General features: G+C 38.8%; 1 protein-coding gene across 3 annotated transcripts in view; it reads left to right on the top strand.

Annotated features, from left to right (window-relative positions):
- LOC149209632 (alpha,alpha-trehalose-phosphate synthase [UDP-forming] 1-like) overlaps window positions 1–26,365 on the top strand; it is a 232,362-nt gene that overhangs the window by 26,981 nt on the left and 179,016 nt on the right. For all 3 annotated transcript variants that reach the window (XM_089396424.1, XM_089396422.1, XM_089396423.1), the window contains exon 3: window positions 24,481–24,869. In XM_089396424.1, coding sequence (XP_089252550.1) covers window positions 24,481–24,869 — 389 coding nt within the window. The remainder of the gene's footprint in view (window positions 1–24,480; window positions 24,870–26,365) is intronic.

The following is a 26,365-nucleotide window of genomic DNA, read 5'->3' as shown; positions in this document are numbered from 1 at the left end:
GTTGGGGATTTTCTTCCAAGGCTTCATTCTCTTGATCAATTTGCATTTCAGAGAACTCATCAATGACTTGCAGAAACCTATTTACTTTAGCATCATCCTCAAAAACTTTCCAGTGTTGGACATTATCAGGCAAGGATGGTCTATATTTCAACTGGACTTCATAGACTAATTTAGGGGGCATGGGAGGGATGAACATGCTAGCAAACACAGCAAGGGAGTCAGCAAGCTGATTTTTGATTCTAGGAATATATGAGATACAAAAACTATTAAAAGAATCTTTGAGTCTCCATACCTCATCTCTGTATGCTTTCAGCCTTGGGTGCCTTGCTTGGAATGATTTGTTCACTTGCTGAATGATGAGATCAACATCTCCAAACACCTTTATATTTCTAATCCCTCTGTCTTTGGCAGCTTTTAGGCCCAATATCAGAGCCTCATACTCTGCTATATTGTTGGTGACTTGAAAAGTCAGCTTAAAAGATAGATGTGTGCTTTCTTGTCTTGGAGACACCAGCACCACTCCTGCTCCTGCAGTTTCCCTGGAACAAGCTCCATCAAAGAACATGTCCCAAGCTTGTGTTCCCTCTTCTTCCATGGCTTGACCTATTGTTTTCTTAAGCCACGCCGAGTCCTTCTGGGATTCCTCGATTTGGAGAATACACGCCCCAAAGTCAGTGTCCACGGTGTAAATAGGATGATTAGTGGGGTTCTTCTCATCACTGATGATATAGGCCAGTTGGGCTTCCCTGTATAGTCTTCTGCTTTCTCCTCCAAAAACTGGGACAGTGGCATAAGATAAGTCATTTTGTAATGTTCCACCCAGTCTCTTAATCCACCCTCTGGACAACAACATGCCAAACTTAGGGGGAACATCTGCTACCACAATGTCCATCATCATGCTCTTCATGGGCAGCTGAGTTAGGGTGATGGCTAAATCTTTGATCAACCCTAGACATTTCACCTTCCTTGAATCAAAGGAGAATAAATCATGATATGTTCTGGTGATATCAACGCCTAACTCTTCCATGACAACTTTAGGCATCAGATTATGGCTGGCTTTTGTGTTCAACAGACAATTGTGGAGGATTTTATCATGAATGGTCAAGGAGACATAAAATGATGGAGAATTATCATCAGCAGGTTCAGTCATTAGGCTAAGCATAACTGCAAGGTTATCATCTTGTAAATTCACATAGTCAGTGGAGGCTTGTGTGGCCTTCAGCTCAAGGGCATCAAGGATAGGCTTTCTAAAGATCTCACTCTTTACTAGTTCTATCAGAGGTACAAATAATTTCAACTTTTGGACTTCTGATTCCAAACTGAAAGAGGAAGGGGACTCGTCAGGACCTCTTACCTCTTGAGCTGGTGCTTTGAGGATGATGGGGTCAGCTGCTAGTCTTTTCTGTTTACTGGTCTGCTACTCTGTGGGGACAACAGCTCTTTGGGTAGGATTCTCTCTGACATTGCTCGTTCTTGACCTCAAATTATATCTTTGCTAGTCTTCAGTCCGTAGTATAGCTTCTCTGCCCCACTCTTGACTGGTCTGGTCTTGGAGTAATGACTATTCATATGCAGCCAATGTCAAAAAGGTGGCACTGCCCTTGTCTTCCATGTAGTGAATCTCATCCTCTTCATCAAACTGTTCCTCATCCATGACTACGTTCTGGAAAGGAGCCTTAACCCTTTGTTCTTCACTGGCCTCTTTGCCCCTCTGAATGACCTGCAATTGTTCATTTGCTCTTCTAAATGGATTTGGATTTCTAGGAGCAAATGTGTTTGGAATCCGTGCTTTCCCAGGGTTCTGCTCAACCTTCAGTTTGGATATTTCAGCAGCCAATGACTCTATCATTTTAGTCATTTTATCTAATTTGGGTTCTGAAGATGAAGTAGAGGAAGAAGAAGCCTCACCTCTCTGCCTCCTTCTATCAGCATGACCTTTGAGTTTCTCTGCAGCCATGATATTGGATTCCACCTCTAGGGCTGCATCTTGCATTTCAGCTAGAGTGGCACATCTTCTTTCTCTTAGTAGCAGGCAGAAATCAGAATCAAAAGCATTAACATAAGTGAGTTTGGCAGAGGTGGGGGTAGGCTTTACTTCAGCTGGTATCTTACTATACATACGATTGAATCTTTTATTAAAATCAGACAATTATTCCCCATTTTCCCTCTTGAGGTTGCCAAACTCAGTGTGGTAATATAGCAGGTCTTTTTAATCTCCCCAATGCTTTAAAAACACATCATCTAATGCTTCAATGTCTGCTATAGACTTAGGGGTCAGCTCTCTGAACCAATTTTTAGCCTCTCCATCAAGGCTTTGGACAAATACCCTCATCCACACATCATCTTCACTGATATCTAGGTTATCAGCATAGCTATAAAAAGACTCAAGGTGTTCTTCAATTGTTACTCCCTCTGTACTAGTGAATTTAGGCATGTATTTCTGATACCCTCCTGCAGGCATGACATTCAAAGGAACAGGCAAGACCAAGGGTCCATACCTAGCAACTATGATTCTTTCCATTTTGGTAGGTGTTTGAGGGCCTGCCATGACTGGGGTAGATGGAAGGGTACTGGTCATTTGGATGACAGAAGGCTGAGAAATGAATGGAAGGGTAGAAGGAAACTGATGGACGATAGGGGAGGTTTGCTTTGGATTGAGATCCAAAGGGGAACTTATTGAATGAAGAGCTTTATGAATCTTTGAAAATATTTCTTCACTGATAGTGCTAGGCTCTATATTTTCATCATGTGCATGCTCAGCTACAAGCCTTTCTTGCAGAGACACATAAGATTGTTTAGGCTTACCTGATCCTAATGCTCCTCTCTGTGATGTTTTTCTCTTCTTGACAATCTTCTCAGGGTCAGGCACTGGGTCAGCTGGTGATTTCTGAGGATTTCTCCAAGTATGTCTCACAAACTGAGCCAGAACTGTGATGTGGAGTCGCCAAAGGTTGGTCCTCCAGTAGAGTTGCCAGATAGATGATTGCAACCATAAATGTGTCCAGGCTTTGTCTATCATCAATCTGGATCTGTGTCGTTCTCCCAGGGAAGCTGAGCTTCAATCTCCTCTCCCTGACAACGGCGCCAATTATGTTAGGATTCCAAGAAACTCTCTTAGGTTGTAGCTCGGAGATGCCTGGTAACATATAAATTCAACTTATTGTTTGCAATGGATGAATGGAAGGAATGATGCTTGTCCAAGCCAGATAACCACTTCTACTTTGTTTCACTCCAGACATGCGTGAACACCCCCATACTACAAGGCTTTAGACCACCAACTACTCACAGTTTAGAGATTGGGTGAATATGGAGAATACTGACCACACCAGCAGATGCACAAGACCATGTGATGGCCGGCTGCAACTAGTAAAGAAGCCTGTGGATTTAATCTACTAATGCACAGACAGGATGACAGCTCTTTGGCACTAGATAGAAAGAAACCTGGATAACCTATTCAATGATACATTCAACAATCTAACACATAAATAGGATGATAGCTTTCTAGCACTAAACCTTAAAGATCAAGAATACAACATATCAGGCACAACTTAAAACATAGAGAAAATGGAAAGTGAGCAGTTAACAACAAAAGAAGCTTGTATTAGCTGAAAATGAAGATGAGATGCTTCTAGTGACAAAATATCTACAGTCTCCAAAAGTTGAACCTTACATCAAAACATCAACCATCCACCTTGATTACATCTTTCTTCTAGGTATTTATAGAACCACATGGTGAATCGGTAACTGCCTGGCCTAATCTAAGACCCAGGATCAAACCTTAACGCTGCCACTATAACACAAGAGCATAACCAACCACCTGCAAATCAGTTATACTAAGTTCCTATGATTTTAGCAAGAGCAGACTCAACTCCGCCCCTCTAGCCGCCACCACAGCAGGTCAATGTACTCAATGAGATTTGAACTCGGTCAGCCTGGGCATCGCCCATGCGACTTTACCGTCAAACCACACATCATTGTACAGGTATTTATAGATATTACATTACAAGGGCACTTAGCCATTTAGGTATGGGGGGGTCATAATTGACCACCAACTGCATTTAATTGCCTGATAGAGTCTCTGACTGTGTTTGCTTGCTGTAGTGGGTGAATGCGATCCTTTCAGGTGCTGTGCTGTCCTCTTAGGCAGTTGGAGTGCTCGTACCAGTGAAATTCCATAACTGCTAAATGAAGCTACATGGTCGTGCTCTGTCCTTTTCACCTTTGGCCATGCTGTTTGTTAAATATGGTTGTTGGGGAGTGACTGTGATTGGTACTGGTAAGCTGGTCACCTTACTCCTTCGGGCAAACGGAGTGATCAAAGGACGTGGAGTGCATGGGTGGACGGACGGTCGAGATGCTAGGGAAGGATGACTGTCAGATTGGGAGAATAGACGGCGGAGGTGACTTGGCGGAGAGTATCAGCCGAGGTAGGAGCGGGATGAATGTGGGCCATTGGATATGCAGCGGATAGATCAAACGGTGATCGGGCGGTGGAGCTGCGTGGTAGTTATCAGACAGGGCGGATAGGTCAAGCGGTAAACGGTATTGATCGCACCGCCTTTGGGCATTGAGCGGTAAAAAGGTGGGGGCGTGCGATCCCACTCAACGATCGACACGTAGCGGTGGATGAGAGAGAAAAACTGCTCTCATCGCGTGCTAACGTTCAGGTGGGTTGTGGGCACGATAAGTGCGAAGGCCGTCAGATCTCGGCGGAGATGATTTGACGGTGGAGGAATGATCGAGCAAGTTGCTTTCTCGGGTGCGACGAGAGCCGTTAGATTCGGCGGGGGAGATCAATGGCGGGGAAACGATTAAGGTTTTAGCAAGCGCGCGAGGACGCATGGGAGGGTTTTATGAGGGCTTGGATTTTGCGCTCTGGGCTTAAAGGCAAAGGGGCTATTCTGCTGAGTTTAGAAGGGAAAATAGAGGAATGGAGGTGGCAGAGTGAAAACGGAGTAGGAGGAAAAGGAGAAGATGACCATTATGAGCTTCCTTTTTAAGCAGATCAAGCTCATCTCTGACCTTGGAAATCCTCGTTATATAGCAGAGCTAACACGAGGCACTCTACTTCTTCTTTCCAAAGGTGCATTTGGACATCTTTGCATAAAATTGATTTTCTTCTGGTATAGTGAGAACTTCTTCCAGGTGTTGTAGATGCTCCTTCCATGTTTTACTATAGAGTAGAATATCATCAAAGAAAAGTAGCACAAACTTCCTTAAGTATGGTCAAAATACCTTATTCATGGTAGTCTGGAAGGTTGTTGGAGCATTAGTTAACCTAAAAGGCATTACTTTAAACTTGTAATGACCTTCATGAGTTTGAAAGGTGGTCTTCGCAATGTCCTCTAATCTTATTCTGGTTTTGTAGTATCCGAATCTCAAGTCTAATTTTGAAAAATATTTGGCTCCATGAAGTTCATCTAACATTTCATCTATGAAGGGTATAGGGAACTTATTCTTAATCGTTATCTTGTTCAATCCTCTATAATCTACACATAGTCTAAACGATCCATCCTTCTTTCGAACTAGAATCACCGGAGCAACGTAAGGGCTTCTACTTTTCGTGATGATAGCACATTTTAAGAGATTTTGGACTATTTTTTTGACTTCGATTTTCAGATGATGTTGATATCTACATGGTTTGATTTTGATAGGGTTTGATCTTGACTTGGCTTCGATTACGTGCTCAATCTCTCATTTTTTACTATATAATTTTATTTTATTTTATATTTTTTTTCACTTATTTTATTCTTTTCTCTCTTTTGTTGGGTCAATGAGCTAAATCAGGAAACACCAAAATTTTTTGAGTGTGCAACAAAAAGCTTGGCCAATGGCCGGGATTGGCGAACGCGATTCTGATACCAATGTTATATAGACAATTGATAAAATAACATATATATATATATATATATATATATGAAACATTGAATTATGATGTTTACAATGATGACCACAAGCTTAAATATAGCCTCGACGCCTTTACATGAGGGGTCATGATCTTTTGATCATGCCCCTTCATTCTAAATAAATCATAATTTTAAATTAATGTACATTCAATTTTATAAATAACACTGCAAAATCATGTGGGTGATTTCTAGTAATTGTGGAAAGCGTGTCAGAACCACAGTCTGGCTTGCAGAATCGTCACAGTTCCCACCGCTATAGGAACTTCGATTTTCTAAATGAATCATGGTTCCAAAACTTGTATGCATGGTTCCATTCATGGTTTGCTCATGGATTTGCACGGTTCACCATTCCAACTTCTGATCCTTGGGGTGGAGAGATGGTTCCTACAACACTAGGTGTGGATCATGTTGTAAAATTCATCAAGTATGTTTTGGAGATCAATATGGCTCATGAGAATTCTCTCATGGGGTTATTCATTAACTATCTCAAAGCTAGTCAAACTGTCAAAGAGAGTTTAAATATTCTTGTGGACCTAAAAGCATCCCTTTTATTATGGTTTTCATTGAAAAAAATCTTATGTATTGGGGGCAAATGTTTTGTCGTGAAGATACCCTTCAAGATTTAGCCATAGCCCTCCAAGAGGGATGCCTCCTTGATTTTTCTGGAGGTATTGGAGAAGAAGAAGAAGAAGATCATGACCTAAGTAGAGATTCTACCTATGATGAAGTGGATCATGAGCCTTGTATGCCATGTGATGACTAGGAGGATATAATTGCTGATTCCCTTCCACTTCCCCCTAATTTCATTCGTCAATCATATTCAGATCCCATGATTGTTGAACACGACGAGTCAACTTCGGTTTCCCCTTATGAATATGATTTTGATGATGAACACTCTGTTTGTTGAAATCTTGCTCCTCAATCATCTCCCTCCTCATGTAACTCGCAACATGTCTTAAGGGACATCATTGTGAGTTGTATGTTCGAGATAGCTATTGAGCTCGTGAAATTAATTATTGATTACTCCATATTCATGTTGACAGGAAGGATTCAATGGTGAAATTCTTCTCCCTTTTCATCTTTGATTCCTCTTCGTGATCCATGGTCATTTTATTTTCCAGTAGCTTCCCTTGTTGCCCTGATCCAGTTGTTGAGTCTTATGATATAGTAGTTATTGATTTCGACATTTCTTTGTTCTATCTCTTAATTAATCTTAGGGGAAAGGGGTATGATATTGACTCAATACTATGTTGGCTTCATAGGTTGTATGACTATACTTAGTTAACATATCATGTAGTGTGTGCTAGTCTAGGTCACATTGCATCTTGTGTGAGCATCCTACTTATCACATTTATCATGTTGTTGTGTTGCATCCTAGAATCGATTGCATTCAATTAGATTTTTCTCTTATGTATGGATTTTATCATATACAGAAAACAAGGGCGACGATTAGCACCCCATGCAAATGCTTCCAAATAAGCTAATTTGAGTGTGCAGGTAATAGGTTTGCGAAACCAGGGATTGCTGGGAATCTCATGAACTCACTGTTAGAGTATATGGATCATGTACACTACGGTTAGCACATGTCCCAGAGTTTGAGCTAGATGTTACCCACCAAAATGGGTAACGCCATAGGAGAAAACTTTTCTCCTACTTTGGACAACCAACTAGCAAGTAAGACTACACATTTGTTTATGGGTAATGATATGCTAGTTCCTCCACCATTTGCACTAGTAATACACCTCTCACTATCTGACATTCCTCTTGGAGGAAGGTGGGTTGCCACTCAAATAGGTACTTTGATCATTTTGCAATCGAGTGCTTTTACTTAATAATTTGGGCATTTAGTATGGATAAAGGGGTGATCTGGATGGTTGATTGATTTTGACTATAAACATGTTCTCTCCCCTTACCTGGGGGGGTTAACTTTTAGCCCTAGTCCAGTGGGACCTCCCCTAAGGCATTGAGGTTCTAGGAGAGGCACTACTTGGAAGACCTACATTGAAATAGCGTGTCCACTCCCCTTTACCATACTTAAAATTTTCCATGTCACATTATTATCTTTGATTATCATCTCCATTCTTCGGCTTAACTATCATTGGTTTGTTAGGATTTGGCACTCTCTCATCCACATCTTTGAGTAGGACCGAAAAACATTTCTTGGAAGTTTGATGTAGCTAAAAGAATGGAAAAGCATAAGATGGCCACAATGAAAGAAAATGAAAAGTTAAAATGCAAAATATGGTCATGACATAAGAAAATGTGTGGCCCAGTGTAGTAGCAGCGCTACCCTCCTTACTTATCATCACTAGGTTCCTGAGCACTTGATGCTCCATTTCATCAAAAGGAACCCTTGCATGTCCCAACCCTCATGAGCGATAAACTACCTCATGTTAAGGGGTAAATCAAATGCTATATCATAAAGAGCAAGGTTTGATCCTTAAGCCATGCACCCAAATAAAAAGCATTATAAAAAAGAAGTAAAAGGCACACCAAAGAGGTGGAAAAGGCATGTCGGGCAGAGTAGCTCATGCCTCCATGATTGCTTACTCCATTACATCTATACACTCACGATGTGGACTCTGTTAACTGGTCCCTTGACCCTGACACTTGACCATGCAGTTCCTCCCCTCTATTGCAACTTACACTAACACCTATTGATTGAAGGGTTGACCTTGTAAATGTCACCTCCACTTGGGGGCTGGAAGCACCTAATAGGGTTGTCTACTTTTAGCCACCTCAACAAAGGTAGGAAACACCTCTACGAAATTTGGTCTAGTTAGATATTTGAAGATGACCTCGGTTTGAAGTATTAATATACCCTTAACACTTTAGTATGGTCTGTTGCACTCAAATCATCAAAGTTCCAAGGAAGCGAAAGTGCTAGTCCTTTTCCAACAGATTGGATCACATATCAGTAGTCTATGTGTCATGGTCACCCATTTTGCAAGTTATATATTGTAAATGATCTTAGTAAAACTTTGGGTCTATGTAACAATCTAGGTAAGGCTATAATTTGATGATGGATTCCATCCTAAGAGGTTTTTTAACCTCACTGATTACCTGTGTTTTTAGACACGGCTAATCAGAAGAGTTTTTTCCCTCCAGTTTAAACCCGGAAGCTAGGGTGAAATTTATTGTTGAATTATCACGTGATTCTTAGAGTTTTAGTCAAGTCTGATGTAAAAGTGGTTTGGGAATAATTTAAGCTAATTGGCTTAATTATTTTATTACAAATCACTTGTTTTACTAGATCATATTGTGTCGCAGATGGGTTATGTGTCTTGAGAGTTTAAAACGAATGTTTATCCCATCTTTGAGTCTTGTAAATGAAAAATCACATGAATTTGAAGGTTGGAGAAATAATTAAATGCCCTTATGTATAAATTAATTATTTTTTTTGGCAAAATAAAATTAAATCCTAAACCAGAAAATTAATAAATTAGAGTCAAATTAAATTGTCTTAGGAAAATAAATTGTCCAAATGGAAAAATTCTTGGGTCTTAAAAGAATCAAATTTTAAAGGTCCTCCACCAAGGGAATATTGCATTTTTCAAGAAAATTTGGATCCTTGGACCTTGGTGGTTTAGTAAAAGTCAAATTTTTGAGGAAATTAGCTCAAAATAATTGATTTTGAACTAATTAAAAATGAATTAAAAGATAAATTCGAAAATTCCTCAAAAATAAAAAATCAAGGATCAAGATTAAAAGATCTTGAAGTGTTTATCAACGGTTAAGATTATTTTGACAATGATCAAAGAAACTAGCCATTATTTTTCCATTTGGATGATTCATTTATAAATTAGAGAGTCAATTGAGTCTCTAGTCATCTTGATCGTTTTGCTAGAATTACTGCTGAAGCATTTTATAAACTATTGTCCCGCTGAGAATTATTTTTTCTACTATAATAAAAGACTTTGGGGTGCAAATTGAGGTGTTCTTGTCGCTGATCTGTGGTATGTATTGACTACGGGCTTCCTATGTGGTGCTTTATATTATTATTTTGAGATAATACATAGTGTGTGCGGGTACTCAATCCTTGATCTCCAAGTTCATAGACTGTGGCCAAGGGTTACTTTGCTTGGATCTCTAGTTTTTGTATGGTGGATTGATTTTTCACTTGGGCTATAGTGAGCATTAACTTTTCTGAAGCGTTTTAGTCATTCTATCAAGGAAAAAATATCATAAAATTTATTTTCTCAAAATCTATTTTAAAAACCCATGTATATTTTGTAAATTATTTTCTAACTTGGGTTGGGGATTTTTAGATTCATTTTGTATATATTTGGGGTTTGGGTGTTGTAAATTTTATTTTTGTAGGTCTCTAGTTTTTATATGATGGATTGATTTTTCACTTGGGCTATAGTGAGTATTAATTTCTTTGAAGCGTTTTAGTTATTCTTTCAAGGAAAAAATATCATAAAATCTATTTTCTCAAAATCTATTTTAAAAACCCATGTATATTTTGTAAAAAATTGTAAATTATTTTCTAACTTGGGTTGGGGATTTTTAGATTCATTTTGTATATATTTGGGGTTTGGGTGTTGTAATTTTTTTTTTGCAGGTTAGATCAAGGAGTTAAGTGGAAGAAGAGCTAGATCTAAGCCCTTGAGGGTAAGATCTAGTCTCTTGGAAATTTCTTGCAGGGTTCCCATGGAAGAATTTTCAGAAAATCAAAGAGCTAAAGCATAAAAATTTTTGGAGCAAGGCTTTCAAGCTTTTCAGGACTTCTAGCCCCAGGTTCGCCTTCCTAAGCCTCAGCCTTAGCCTTTCTGCCCTCTGCGTCTTGGTTTTCAACCTTCCTAAGGCTGGTCGTGACCCTTAGGGGTTGCGACCTCCCTTCCTCTCCCTAGCCACAGGCCTAAAAGGCCTTGCAACCTCCTTTTCGGCCCTCCTAGGCTTGTCGTAGGCCCTCTGTCCCCTCTCGGCCCTCTGTCCAACCCTATCCTCCTCTGCTCCCTCTCCTCTTGACCTCCTTCGGTCCCTCTCTTCTCGGCATCCTCTCCCTCCTTTCTCCCTCTTTCCCTAAGCCACAACCCTCTAAGGGCTTGCGACCCTTCCTTTTGTGGCCTTTAGGCCCTAGGAAATAGGCCTTAGGCCTTTTCTAACCCTCTAATTCCTCCTCATCCCCAATGCTAGCCTTATTAGGCATAGCCAAGATTACTTGGGAGCAGGAGCGAAAACTGGAGCGAGAGCGACACTTTTAGAAGCTCCCGGTTTGGGAGTGATTCCCAGAGCGCTTTATATATATATATATTTTGATGTATATATGTCAACAAAAGCATGTAGAATGATGAAATAGATATAAAAAACATAAAAAAACATATATTGAACCATATAACAACAATCATCTAGAAGGTATAATCTTCATCAACCATGTCCACAAGTTAGTAACATAGTAACATACAACATATTGAGTCTCATGATTCATCAATCTTAAAGTTTCAAGCTTTCAAAATTCAGTATATAACATTTATCATCATTGATCACCATGTTGATTTGGGGTAGCATCGGATGTGCTCTAGCGATGAAAATTGGTGGAGAGGCTAAAGCACATGAGATCTCCAAGACCTAGAAATGATTTGGACAGATTGTACCTGATTTAGGAGATATTAAAATAATTAATATTTTTAATGGAGTTCCTAAGCCTAAATTTAGGAAAAATAAAATATTAATGGGTATTAATATAGAACTGGGTTAGAAGGGTCTAAAAGTCATGGATCAAGCCAAATCTAATCTTAGCCGTTGATTAGAGATTTAATCTCGATCGTTGATGGATTAGCGAGAAAAGTATAAGAAGAGGCTTGAGGTTCAGTTAGAGAACACACTAGAGTGATCAGTGATTTATTTTGCTAGAGTAGGGTTTCTAAGCAAAGTTGATTTAGTGATTAACAGCGAGGAGCAGTGAGTACGAGGCAGAGAGGCAGGGACAACACTGGGAGACCAACACAGAAGCGAAGAGAGCCAGAGCAATTGTCAGTCCAGGCTATGCAAAGCCCAAAAAAGGCAGCGCAGAGCCCAGAGAGACTGCGTCATCCACGCAGAGGGTAGAGGGAGTGATGTAGAGGCTCCCAGAGGCTGCGTAGTGCCTCAGAGGGTTGATACAGGGAGTCCTGGGGCTGACATAGGTCAAAAGGAGGTTGACGCAGAGGCCAAAAGGGCCAACGCTGAGCTTCAATTGTGTTGGAGAGGGTTTCGTGGGACATGTTTTTTGAATACCTGTTTCTGGATATAGAGGTATTGCTGCCGTGTATTTTTTCTGTCGGGTGAGCCGGATTAGGCACCTAGTTGTATTCAGATAGACTGCTTAATAATATAACCCTCTGAATAGCTGCACCAGTTTTCTTGCATTGGGTTTTTCCAGGGACATTGGTCCAAAAATAACCTTTTCACTTGTGTGCTTGTTTTCCTTCAGTTGATGATCTGTAGATCTTGTGACTGTATTGTGTTTATTTCGATATTTAATTGTATTAAATAACTTGTTCGGATTTAGACAAGTAGGAGAAATAATAGCAGAATACAGATTAATTTTCTAACAGATAGACTTAGAAAATTCAGCACACCAAAGTTGTAAGCTGTGTAACTATTACAACAAATAATATCTAACATGAAATGAAATGAAATGAAACATCATATTCATAATTCATTACTAATGAATTATAATTGCCAACTTCAAACTTAAATTGTCTTATATTGTTTACAAAAAATATCATAATAAATATGAAAGGGTCAATAGTTATAAAAACTACTAGAAACTAGAAAAGACAAGTAAATCTATTATCTATTGCTAATGCTTGGGCCTCTTGCTACCACGAGAAATGTCTTATTTTTTAGTCTTGTTGGAAAATCAAGATCTTTGTCATTAATATCACCCTCTAAGCATTAATATCCAGAGGTATCTTTGTCATTACCTTTGGATCTGTATAAGGATCTTTGTCATTAATATCACCCTCTAAGCATTAACATAAGATAGAAAAAACATAACATGTCAAGTCAAGATTTTGTTTGAGTGGCATACATTTTTAGGAGGGTCATGATAGAGGAGTTCGACAACCAATGTCACTAACATCAAGGTACATAGAGGGATTGGTGCTCTTGTTTAAATACGAGTTCCATACCCTAATACATGACAAAATCCAATGGAAACATTGCAATCCCCCCAATCCCGAAATCCTGAAAAACTGATAAGTCTACTAGATTTTGAATGAAATCTAAAATTCTACTTTTTTCATATGAAATCCAGTGAGGTCGGAACCACTCTCAAACGTCCTGAGTCATTTCATGGTAATGTTAAAAATTTAAGTAAAAGGATGAAAATGAAGATTAAGGAGAATGTCACTTTTATTTTAAAAATTTAACATTACCATGAATCGCATATCAATGTTAGGGCTATAGGCTTGATCATTAGGCTGCCCCCACTCAAAACTTATTTGTTTCCTTGAAAAAAATTGCATTTGGAATATTGTTGCAAATTGTTTTTTGCAAAAAAGACTAAACGCTCTGGAGCCGCTCCCACTTAGAGTGCGGATTGGGAGCGGGAGCGTGCGGGGGGTGCTCCGCCGCAACCCTAGGCATAGCGTTGGCCTCTTGTGGCCATATTCTTCATCCTTGGGCCCCGATCTACCATCCTAGCCCTTTTATCCCCACAAATTTGCTTCCCTTAGCCTTGTTCTCCATTTTCTTGGCCTCTTTTGCCCTAAATTGACTTGAAACCCTAATTTGAAATTTTAAGGCTAAATACTTGGTGGTTTTGCAGGCTTAAGGTCTCAAAATTCATATTTTGCAAGCGGCAATGTGATCCCAAAGTTTCAATGATTTTCAACGGTGGGATCTTCAAGGCCTTGGGCCTAGGGTTTGACTTCTAAACCCTTGTTTTGCTTCAGTTTTATTACAACAGTTAAATCATTAATATCTAAGCCCTAAAATCATATTTTAATTGGTCAAAATCGATTAAAATTGCAAAATCTAAATTTTCACAAGTTTTGGCCACTTGGGCATCTCTAATTTGATCTAGATCTAACATTTTAGCTCGTTGGAATTTACTGCATGCTTGTGAAATTCAAGTCTGAAATGTTTTTGAAACATATACTTGATAAGGATAAAAAAATTTGAATTTTCAGTTTCCGGCAAAAACTTACTATTTTTAGACATTTTGGGGAGCATATTCAGTGTTTTTAGCTTGCTGATCTGTGACTATTTTCTGCTGTAATAAATTTATCAGTCCTGAAATTTATGAATCACATATCCTAAAAGCCCTACAAATTGAAAATTTTGAGTTCTAGTGCATTTTTACTATTTTGGGCATATTGACCATCTATTTTTGGCATTTTTAGCTTGCTGACCTGTGGTTGTTTACTGCTGTAAACTAACAAATTAGACCTGAAATTTCACTGAATACATCATTATAAAATGTGCTATAGAAGCTAATTTCATTGCTGGTCAAATTGGAAATTTTATCTTTCATGTGTTGGGCAAATTTCAGCATTTGAAGTTTTTTTTCTCATTGCTGTCATAATTTTGATAAGGTCTGAATTTTCTGAATCACTATCGCTGATATAAATTGTCATAAATCTAAAATTGGATTATCTTATCTTGCTCTTAGAGATTGTTTAACTTTGCACTCAAAATCTGAGTTTAGTCTTGTTGATGAATAGAGTTGACTTGGGCTTCTAAATTTTGGCATAATATCATTGGTGGATAAGTTGATTTACGCATTCGCTGAAGTTTAAACTTGTATCTAAATAATTATCTTGTCTAAAGATTGAATTTCGTTGTCGTTAAGTACCTTTGCTATAAGAAGATTCTCATTAAATAACTTAAGCAATCTGAATTCAAGATAATCCAACCCAATCTCTTGCATAAGCCTTTTAGGACTTAGATTGCATTAATAATTTACCTCCTAGCATAATCGAGGTTGATAGAGACATAGGAAAATCCTTCTTATCTAGCTTGAGGGGCCTCGACAACTCTTCGGTGGTTAAAATGGTGACCTTGTAGTCGTCAGAGCCACAATCTCTACAACGTTGGAGGCATTAGGTGATACCGTGATAAGAGCCTAACAGAAGGTATCGTTAATCAGGTCCTCATCTCCTTCCTGTTAGCCTCCTTCCCACAACCTACCTTGGAGCCCAACTTCAAAATAGTTAAGGGAAGTTTACACTTAGACTAGGGATTTAACTAAAATTTACCAAGATCATTGCATCTCACATAGGTTCTAGGATTTGCATATCATATAGATTAGTCAACCATTCAAGCAGCGGGGGTCCATTCGGTCATTTCGTTCCAATTTATAAGAAGCAAGAATTTGTGACTCCGTTAAGGCACTGGTCTCATAATATAAAATCTAATCTAATCAATAATATTTCTTAATTTCAACCAAGTGGCTAGGCCACTCATCCGTGTCTCCCAAGTAAGTTGGCTCTCAACTTGCTTTCTTTCACTTCATTCCATAGGGACTACCCCCCATAGCCTGCTGTTGGGAGACAACTAGAACAAAGTGGGTGGGGATCAGAGTGACAACTCCTGTCTTGAGCGTTGTCGAGGTGCTTGTACAATTCAGGCGACAACATGGTCCACTTAGATGCATTTATGATATTAGTCTCTATTAAATGGTTGCTTTCACTTGAATTTGAGCTGATTTTAAGTCTTTTCATCTTGCTTGGCCTTAATACATCAAATAGCAATTTGCATGGTTGAAAGTGCTTTCCTAGGGTTGACGACATCAACCCTGGTTTATTCTAGGGCTTGTAAAACCCTAATCCTACATTAATGCTTCAATTTAAAGTCATTTGAATGTTTGTTGTTTTTGTTGATCATGCCTTTCAACCAAACCTTTTCCTTCCTCTTGTATGCCTAACTGTGTTATTGTTGAACCATATCTTGAAAACCCTAGGCTACAAGTTTCACATTATAGGCGTCTTCATAGGTACGTTATTCCTTGTTTCAAAGAATTGAGCCTTGTTTCTAGTCTGAGTACCTTGATTAAGCCGATCAAAGTGTCACCTTGATCCTTTTGACCTAGAATACCATTTAGGTAACCTGTACTGTGAAGCCTCTCATGTGGTGAAAATCCACTAAAGAGCAGGAGGTGGAGTGCTGAGGTGGGAGTGCATCCACCTCATTGTTTTGTCTTAGTCTTGCTTCTGTCTTATGAGGCCTCTCACGAGACTTGCTAGATTTTGAGGGAACGGTCATCAATAAATGTGACATAGTATTGTGCTCCTTGTATTGACATCAATCCACATACATTGAGTGAATGAGATCCAAGATCCCCTTGGACCTATTCTCGCTACTTGAAAAAGAAACCTTAGCATTCTTGCCAAGTGCTCACCCTCTGCAGATGCCTTGCTAGTCAATACTGAAATGTGGAAGACCATTGATAATCTCCCTTAGGATCAGGAACGCCTTGCAGTGCAAGTGTCCCATCCTCCTGTGCCACAACTTACATAGGTTGTCATTGTCATTTGCCAAAGTCTAATTAAGTTTTCCCTTCAACCTATATAAGTTTCCCTCTTTAATCCCAATGGCTACTACTATGTCTGGCTAGACTCATTTGGATAAATGATCAACTGCCCATTCTTGAACATGACCTCATATCCTTTGTCCAACATCACTAAGACTAAAAGCAATTTCTTCAGTTCTAGTACAAACAACACGTCCTTGCCTTCTAACGTTCCTCCTAATTCGGGCTAGAACTTAATGGTTCCCTCTCCCTTCACTACGTGCTTGGCATCATCACCAAGTTGCACATGGATTCTCGAGTCTCACTTTTTTAGATTGTTAAATAACTCTCGTTCTTCTGTAATATGGCGTGATGCCCTTTTTTCCATGTAACTGTTAGTTTTTGTAGCATTGGATATGCTCTAGCCACGAAATTTGGTGGAGATGCTAGAATGCATGAGATCTCCAAAACCCATAAATCGTTTATGGAAATTCCACCTAGAGATGACTTAATTAGATTATTAACCTATTTTTTTAATGTTTCCTAATTCTAAACTTAGGCAAACTGGTTAATTAATTAGAATCAACTAAGTCAAGGTGAGAATAGTCTAGAAACTCACATGGATCGACTTCAAGATGATCTTAGCCATTGATTAAGTTTTAATCTTGGCCATTGGTGCTCCAATAGAGGATTATAAGAAGTCGATGGGCACTTGGAGAACACACTAGGGACACTTGAGAAGTTCGATTTTGTCGGCAGATTAATTTCCATAGAGTAGCAATAGTTGTCAGAGAGCCAAAGATCGAAGCGGAGACAGTGATCCAGAGGAAGATTTCTAGATCCGAAGAGGTAACAGCAGGAGGTCGAGCTATTCCCAATGTAGGCAGCTCGAGTGCTGGCAGCGCGAGTGAAGGCAGAAGCTCAAGTACGGGCAGCCGTGCGAGTTCAGGAAGAAGCTCGAGCACGGGCAGCCGGGTGAGTATAGGCAGAAGCCCGAGTACGGGCAGAAGCGTGAGTACAGGTAGTTATGCGAGTGCAGGCAACACGAGTTGCCGCGGTTGCTTGTGGAGGAAGGGAAATTCGCTTAGATAACTTTGGCCATATTTTCTTGTTGTGGATTGTCAGTTTCAGGCATCTAGATTGTACTCAGAATTTCGCTGCTGCTTAATAATAAAAACCCTCAGCTATTGCACCTGTTTTCCCAAGTTGGGTTTTTCGGGGGACATTTGTCCAAAAGTAACTTTGTAAAATTTGTGTGTGTGCTAGATTTTCTTAGTTTCCAATGCTCTTTTCTTCTGCAGTTTATTTGTGAAAATCACAGTGTGAATTATTTGGTATTTGTAGTGATAGACAACAAATCAATTGTTAAATAAATTAACAATTACAAAAATAATTTCTAGTTGCTGTGATAGATGAAATTTTCACAGTACCATGCATTGTTGGTGATGGTGCTAGTAGATATATAGGAGACTAATGAGGAGTCCTAGAACTTTGTTGTAAACTCATCAAGATGTACCTCTGCTAATGATGCCATTTGCTGTGACTTTACCCCCCATTCTCAAGACACTAATGCATAGTGTTTGTTATTGCAAAATGTAGCAGGCCTAATGGAAAACCCCACTAGGAAACCTCTAGGTCTTAGGTTAACAAGAGATTTGCCACCACTATCACCTTTAGTGGCTTCTCTCTAGTTGTTTAGTGGTGAATTTAATCCCATAAAGGAGGATTCCCTGTAAACATCATCATAAAGATATTCAATTAAGGCGGGCTCAATGGTGATACAAGGTCCAACGGTTGAAGGAAAGGTACCCACAGAGCCTTGAAAGGTTGAGATAAGAGTTACCTAAAGTTGATGTACACTTCGTTAAGACCTCTATACTTTTAGTATAGAAAAGAGTTGTTATAAGTTAGGGTTTGTAAGGTACGCAGTTTTATTGTATAGAATGACATATAACAATTCTAGGAGTTAGTCTATCAAGTGTTAGTTTTTGTAGTATCAGATGGTGTTTTAGTCTCGAAACTTTGTGGAGAGGCTAAAACGCAGGAGTTCCCCAAAACCCAAAAATCGTTTTTGGAAATTCCACCTAGAGATGGCTCAATTAAATTAATTGACAATAATTAAAAATTTCCCTAACTTAGGAAAAGTGGTTAATTACTAGTAATTGATTGAGAAATGTGAAAATTCTGTAGAAACTCACACAGATTAACTTGGAGATGATCTCAACCATTGATAAAGTTTTAATCGTGGCCATTGGAATCCCAACTGGAGATTATAAGCAGAGGTCGATGGGTAGGTGGAGGACACACTGGTGCAGATACTCAGTTGCCCAGGTCATTCGAATTCCCAAGTGCAGGAGTAATTCAATAGTGGAGATCAAACCAGGAGGCGAGTAGCAGGTGGCAGGGGAGGTCATTAGTGATCCAGAGGAAGTTTTCCAGTTCCTGAGAATCAGAAAGAGGAGGCCGAAATTTTCTCTAGGAAGCAGTGCAGGGACTGCACAGTTGCTTCAGTAGCACAATTCGATTTCGCTGAAGGTGAGGACGTTTTCAGTTCTAGAGGCCAGGAAGATTTTCCAGAGGGTTGGAGAAGCATTTTCCCAGTCAGTAGCAGGCAAGACAGCTAGATTGGCAGCAATTCCAGGGCAAGTGTGTGAGGGTTTGCACTAGGGTGATGCAGGGCCTACGTAGAGCAGATGTACGATTAGCTTTTTAGAGGCAGTGAGGTGTCTGGATTGTTCGGAGAGAGGGCAAAATTCCTCAATATATTTTTGCCAATATTTCTCTTGGTTAGAATTGCCAGTTTGGCGACATTTTATTGTACTCATAATTTCTATTGCATAATAATATTATGAATCCTCAGCTGTTGCATTCTGTTTTCCCACATTGGGTTTTTTCGAGGACTTTTGTTCAAAAAATAACGGTGTCATTTTTATGTGTATGAGCTAGCATTTCTCAGTTTCCAACACTTTTATTTTCCGCATTATTTTATGTGTAGATCGTAGTGTGATTAATTTGTTGTTTCCGTAGCAATAAACTGCATAATTAATTTACAGCTAGAAGAATTAATTCTAGTTGCTACATTAGAAATTTCGTAGAAATTTTCACATCAAGCACGAAGGAATAAAGGAGCAAGGCTATCAAGGGGGTAGACAAACTTTAGGGCAAACAATGTAGTTTTTATGGAAAAACATGCATAATACAACAATAAATAAGATGATGACAACCCTAGTGTAAGGTTTTTAACTTGCAATTAAAGCTATATTTTGCTTTTTCAATTTTATTAAATGCAATCCCTTTACTAGGGAAATAAGACATATAAAATCACTTAAAATGTAAATTTCAACTAATCCTAAGCGTAGTTACAAGAAAAGAGAAAAAGAGAGAAATTAGGGTTTTGATCAACACCTACTAGACTAGTGCCTTCATCTAACTAGGAAATGGAGTCATTTAGGGCAAGATCTATGAAGAGGGATTTGATGAAGAGGGTGAGAGAATGAAAATCTCTTCTTTGAAACCCAAAAGACTTCCTTATTTGATAGATTTTAAGTTCAAGATATGCATATATTAAAGTTTTCTTGAAGGATTCTTGCAAAGAATTTTACATACCATGAAAAATTAAGATTCCAATGAAAGATATTGCAATTTTTGATATGGTACACATAGAAACCCCAATTCACATAATATAGCATGCAAAATGCAAGAAAATTAGCTTGAAACTGACACCATTCCAGAAAAATCACTTCAATAAATCCCAAAGAACTCTGCCCATGTAAAAATCTCCCTCACAAGACAGTTTGCTCCATAAAAATCACATTGCGTCGATGTAAAAGAATACAAATAGCTAGTGCTCACTTCTTGAAGAAGAGAAGTTTGTTGATTGATGATGATGAATACCCCTCTATTTATATGGATGGTAATCAAATAACTTTTCATTAATCTACAAGTAAAAGCCCTAAAAAAGTTTACTTAAGTGTTCAACTAGGTCAGAGGTCACAAGTTGACCTTGAGATAGCTTTGAAACATAATAAAAATGCCAAAATAACCCATACATGTGGGAATTAAGACTCTCCACCATGATGTTATCCTCCAGGAATGATAAATCTCCATCAACCAAATGATGAAAAGGTCCATTGCATGCTCCTCACTCCAAGGAATCATCAAAGTATATGGGTGCATCTCCAAAGGGCACCTCCTCCACCATGGCATCATCCACAAAGAAGCTTACATCACCCCCCTAGGGCATGTGGGGATGAAGTGGCATCATTTATGGCAAGTGTTGGCATTAAGGCATGGTGTGCTAACCCTCCCAAGTCATCTTTGTGACATCCATTCTTATCTAGGTTGTGGAAGAAGGCAACATCCATCAAACAAGGTCAAGGCTAGCCTGGGGATGTCCTGGGCCCATCTGGTAACATATTAATCAAGCCAATGTGTAAGCTTCTTGGGTGAACGTTTCAAAATTTGGAGGTACATCAAGAGGTGTGGAACCATGTGGAATTTGCCCAAGGCCGAATGGTTATCTTTGGAGGGGAAACATTAGGGCTACAAGGTCACATTTCATCTTAGAATGAGGTAAAGCATCCTTTGGAATGTGTTGGAAAGTAATTAAGCCATCCCCCAAGGGATCTCTGCTGCATGTGTGATACCACTAGAATAAACTTCTCAAGATCAAGTGAGATCAACGTCACTGGGGACAAAAACCATTAAAGCATCGCAATGGACCATATCTAATGCTACTTAGAACAGGGCAAAGCATCCTATGGAATGTATTGGCAAGTAATCAAGCCATCCCTCAAGGGATCTTTGTTGCATGTGTGATACCACTAGAACAAATCTCTCAAGATCAAGTGAGATCAACATCCATGGGGACAAAAATCATTAAAGCATCATAGTGGACCATATCTAATGCTAGGGGCACATAAATACTTCACACAAGACTTACCTTCAAATGTCTAACTAGCTCAAGATTTGTAAACAAGTTACCTTACTTATGTTAGGGATGATTAAGTCAACAACCCTATTAGGTGTTTCCAATCCCCAAGGTGAGTGACATGTCCTAGGTAGACCCATCAGTCCATAGGTGCATGTGATAGGGCGGCCATGGAGTGGGAAAGACTACAAGGAAGATGCCACAAGCATGAGACAAGCTAATGAAGGTACAACATCCTGAATATAATGATGTAAGGAGGGGGTAATCGTGTAGCCATGAGTTACCCTTTTCCTTGGCTTGCTTTTCCCACTCCTCTGGTGTGTCTTTTACTTTAATGATTTATCTTTTTTTGATGCAAAGCTTAGGATATCAAGCTTGCTTTGTGCCTTTACAATACCCCTTAAATATGTAGCATCATCAAGTTTGGGACATTCAAGTCCCTTATATTGGATGATAGCTAATGAGTGGGGTAGAGCTCATGCTAGGCTTTTTCCCACATGCTAAATAAGTCCTAGTCATCTTTTGCATCTTACATTTTCTTTCTTTTATGGCTTTATATGCCATAATTGTTCTTTCAACTGCATCAACTTCCCGTGCCAAGTTTCCGGGCCTTGACTAAAGGATATGGATATGGGGTACCAATCCCAATAACCAATGGCAATCGACCCAAAGAATGGAGATGAAGAATAGGGAAGGATGGAAAGTGGCAAGTATGGATTAACATGGATACGCTATATCAATCAATACCCTTCCTAAATCATAATGCTTTAGAGGAGGTTCCATTGGACTAGGGTCAAAGACAATCTCCTAGGTGAAGTGTGGTACCAAGGATAAAATATGGAGTGGTCAATCATCTAATTTTCCCTGTGATTCATATTAATCTTCACATAACATTAAATGAAAGCACATGATTGCTAAATGGTTAAAAGTCTTGTTGATAGATGACCCACCTTCCTTCAAGAAGAGTGCTAGACGGGTGGGAGCATTGACCAGAGCAATAAGCAGAAAGCTTTGGCATAAAGCTATTTGAAGGCCATCATAGGACTGCTGGCTGATTGGCTGTCAAATGAGGAGAAAAAAATTCTCCTATGAGTTACCCACTTTTGGTGGGTATCAATGTCCATTCTTATAGCAAATGAAGCACTTGAGCTTGCTCAAGTCCTCCTCCTTCCCTGGCTCTGATCCTTTCTGGTTACCCATGGGACCCTTCCCCCTTTTCCTTTATTGGCCATACTGACCGAGGCCAGGTTCTCCTCTCTGTCTTCTTTCCTACTGGCCTTAGACTCCTCCTGAGCCTCTTCCTAGGTGCAATCATTGCAAATCCTAGCAAATTATCTTATCCCATCTTATTTGGATGCTACTGCATGCCTTTTAATATGACAAAAATGAAGCCTCTTGGTAGATGTTGCACTGTACTTGTCAAAAGAGTACCTACCGCAAATAAACTCACCACAATGCACTGTAAGGTTGTGAACCAAGAGTCCACTTCTAGCATTTCAGATCTGAAAGAGAGTTTTGAATGAGTTAAAGAGTTGATTTGTATAATAACAAAGTTAGACTAAAGTTGATAGGCCCACATGTTGAGAAATATATGCTCTGAATTCCATGTTTTATTTGGAGTCTTGGACCTTTTGTAAGTTTAATCCTAGGTTTGCCAGAAGATACCTGATTGAAGAATTAATGCACAAAACTTGAGATGTCTACTGTATAATTTTTTCAGGCATTGAAGGATGCCAAAAATGATTACTTAAGTTGGTACCTTAAGAATGGATTTGTAACATCCCATTGTTGTGATAAATACAATTAACAACTTTTTATTGGAGACCAAACTTGCTATTATGGGGCCTGAAGAAAGGGGGGACTCTGTGTTTATGCCATACGGCATTCTTATTCCTCAAGTTGGCTTGATCTATTTCATTTATGCACTCAACCTATTAAAACAAAATGGTTGTTGAGGGAGAGGGAATCCTGGGTGAGATGGGAAAATAGCTGTGGAACAAAATGCGGCAGTGAGCCATTAATTTCACAGGGAGGGGAACTCTACAAAACCTCTAGGGGGGATGTAGCACAAGGCGTTAGGGCTAGGTCCTCTACCACTCATTTCTGTTTTCTGTTTTGACTTGCCCGATGCATAGTTTTCAATCTGCTGAGTTCTTTGATTTAATCATTTGTATCTAAGATCAATTGATCTTCGAAGGTAAGGTTGCTTTGATCTTTGGTGTTAAGGTATTTATCAACCTAACACACACACACACATATACAGTGCTCTAATGGTAAGCTCTGTCTATCTGTCTAATTAAACTCATTGAGGTGTAATTTGTTGTATTGGGTAATCCAGGTTGCAGTTCAATGGTCTTGCATATATGTCCTTATATGTATTCAACCATTTTTGGAAGAAATGCTTTGAGTAAGAGAGGAGGTGTAACACCTCTTCGCATGTGAACTGGGAATGGGGTTTTGATGTGACTTTTTATCTGTCACAAGAAGATGAATCATTTGGTGTTGACTATTACCTCCTTTAAGTATGACTGGCTATCCAAATTCTCATGAGCTCTTCAACCCGTAAAAGTTCTTAAACACTCCTAAGAAGATAAATGCTTCTGCATTTCTAGCTTATTATTTGAAGTCAATGAGTTGAAACATTGAAGGGCTCGCTCTTAACAATATTTTATTTGATTTTTATCACGTGGAGTGATAATTGGAATTATTTAGATACTAGAATTTTCTTTGAAGTGAGAGAGTTTAATTAATTATTTAAAGCTAGACACATTACTTTAAGCCTTCCTAAGCCCTTTGCTGGTCCCATACTGCTGAATTGGCTTCCCATAGTTGATGCTTTATATCATTCTGAGTTTATTGCTGCTCTAATAGCTCTTAGGAAGAGGATATAAGATTCCATTGTATATACCCTTCCGTATTTTTCAGCTCTTTTGTAATTATTCTCTTGTTAATGTAAGACATATTTCTCAGAAAAAGAGCCTTCACCAGTTTTATACTTTGACTATTGCTTATTTGCAAATGTTATATTATTGTCTTTCATTGGAATGGGATGTCTAGCACTTTATGTTTACATTTTACAGGTCATGACTAGAGAGGAATCAAATACTGAGATAAATTTGACTGATGCTTATTATTTGTTCTTTAATTGTTGGCCGTTTCTGCATCCTAAGTTGATTCTTCCTTTTTCCTCATTTTGGTTTCAGCGCTGCATACCAGTCTTTCTTGATGAGGAGATTGTTCATCAATATTACAACGGCTATTGTAACAATGTTCTTTGGCCACTTTTTCACTATCTTGGACTTCCTCAGGAGGATAGACTTGCTACCACACGTAGTTTTCAGTCGCAGTTCGATGCATATAAAAAAGCCAATGAGATGTTTGCAGAGGTTGTTCATGCACATTACAAAGAAGGAGATGTTGTTTGGTGTCATGATTATCATCTTATGTTTCTTCCAAAATGCTTGAAAGATCGTGATAGTAATATGAAAGTTGGATGGTTCTTGCACACTCCTTTCCCTTCTTCAGAAATCCACAGAACTCTGCCATCACGTTCGGAGCTGCTAAGGGCGGTTCTTGCTGCAGATTTAGTTGGGTTTGTACATGAACCATGCTGGACATAATGTAGTTATGTTTCTATAGATTATTTAGTTAGGTTTGTTCATGAACCATGCTGGTGGTAAGTTTCACTTGCCTAGGAAAATGTGTTGACATGCTGCTCATTTGTACCCTATACTATATGGTATACATGGTTAAATTAAGATTGGAAATATTGAGATTGCTATTAAAATTGTTCTCAGTCCAGATGATATTTTATTGCCATAATTTAAGTGTGCTATGAATTGGCTCTTTTCCGGCTGTTCAGAATAACAGGAAGGAAAACCATTATTCTTGGCCTGAAATCTGGCAAGAATAATTTTGGATTGATGTAATTGCAGTTATCAGATGTTAACGTTGCACAATCGGGTTTCAGTAGCAGGATTCAAGGGTGCTGAATCCATTTCTGCATTAAAAACAACAATTTCTTCAATCCAAAATTGCAATTTTGGGATTGACTGATCAGGTTTTAGTGATGGCAAACCAGAGAAGGTTGAAAATGTAGGATGTTTAGCCATTTCTTTTTGATTTCCTTCTATTTGTGAGTTTTTCTCAATCTCTTCTTTAAGGTCTAAAGACTGTTATGACTAATGTAGAGGAAAAAGTAGGTGAATCTGAAGGTCAGTAGTAAATCAGCACTTGTCTGGTGCTACAAAGAGCTAGTTTTTTTTCCCATATTGACAGACATGAAAATTCTGGTTACTGGATAGATCAATATTATATTAAGAATAATAATCTAATTTAAGTTCATGTCCTAATCAGACATCAAATGGATGATAAAGGATAAAGTTTTCTCTGGCAATATGATAAGCAAGCAAAGGACTGGGACTGAAAAGTTGTCTGTCTTCAGTTTGCCCCTACTTGTTCTTATTAAATGAATCCTAATTATTCTTTTTTGATTTGGTCTCATGCATAAAAATAATCCTGTAGTTATCCTAAATAATGGGCAACTTGAAACTATGGAATGATTCCTGGCAGGAGTATAAATTGACCAATATATCTGGGGTCTTGGAATTCCATGCAGGAAAATGGAATGCTAGCAGTTGATTGAGAAGAAAATACTAATTTTGTTATGCCTCTTAAACATGTCTTGGTTCATCAGATTGGGCCATCTGTAATGTTGTTGTTGTTTTTTTTTTTTTTTACTATTATCTTCTTTAATTGTGTTTTTTGTTCTCCTGTTGGCATTTTGTTCATAATCCTTTGACTCTAGTCATGATACTAGCATATGGCCTTTAGCAGCTTCTTTTTTATGAAGTTTTCATTGTGGAGCGTAGCATCTTGAAAGATGAAGAGCCATGAAAAAATTATTTTGCAAGTAGCATAGGTGTTTTGGACCTTAAACATGCTTTATGCTCCAAAAAGATTTCTAGACATATTGAAATAAATGGTGATTGAAAAATGATTTGGTATTTGGAAAATGTCTATTTTGTTGGAATTCTGACCTGTGGTTTTGAAATGATATAGCAATTCTTGGTTTTTAAGCGTGGATCT

Source organism: Pinus tabuliformis, chromosome 1_2 (genome assembly GCF_031772625.1).
Source record: "Pinus tabuliformis cultivar Carrire ecotype Pingquan chromosome 1_2, CPIR1, whole genome shotgun sequence".
In the NCBI taxonomy this organism is placed as follows: domain Eukaryota; kingdom Viridiplantae; phylum Streptophyta; class Pinopsida; order Pinales; family Pinaceae; genus Pinus; species Pinus tabuliformis.
The sequence above is the reverse complement of the archived record's forward strand: the minus strand, read 5'-3'. Positions and strand labels throughout refer to the sequence as shown.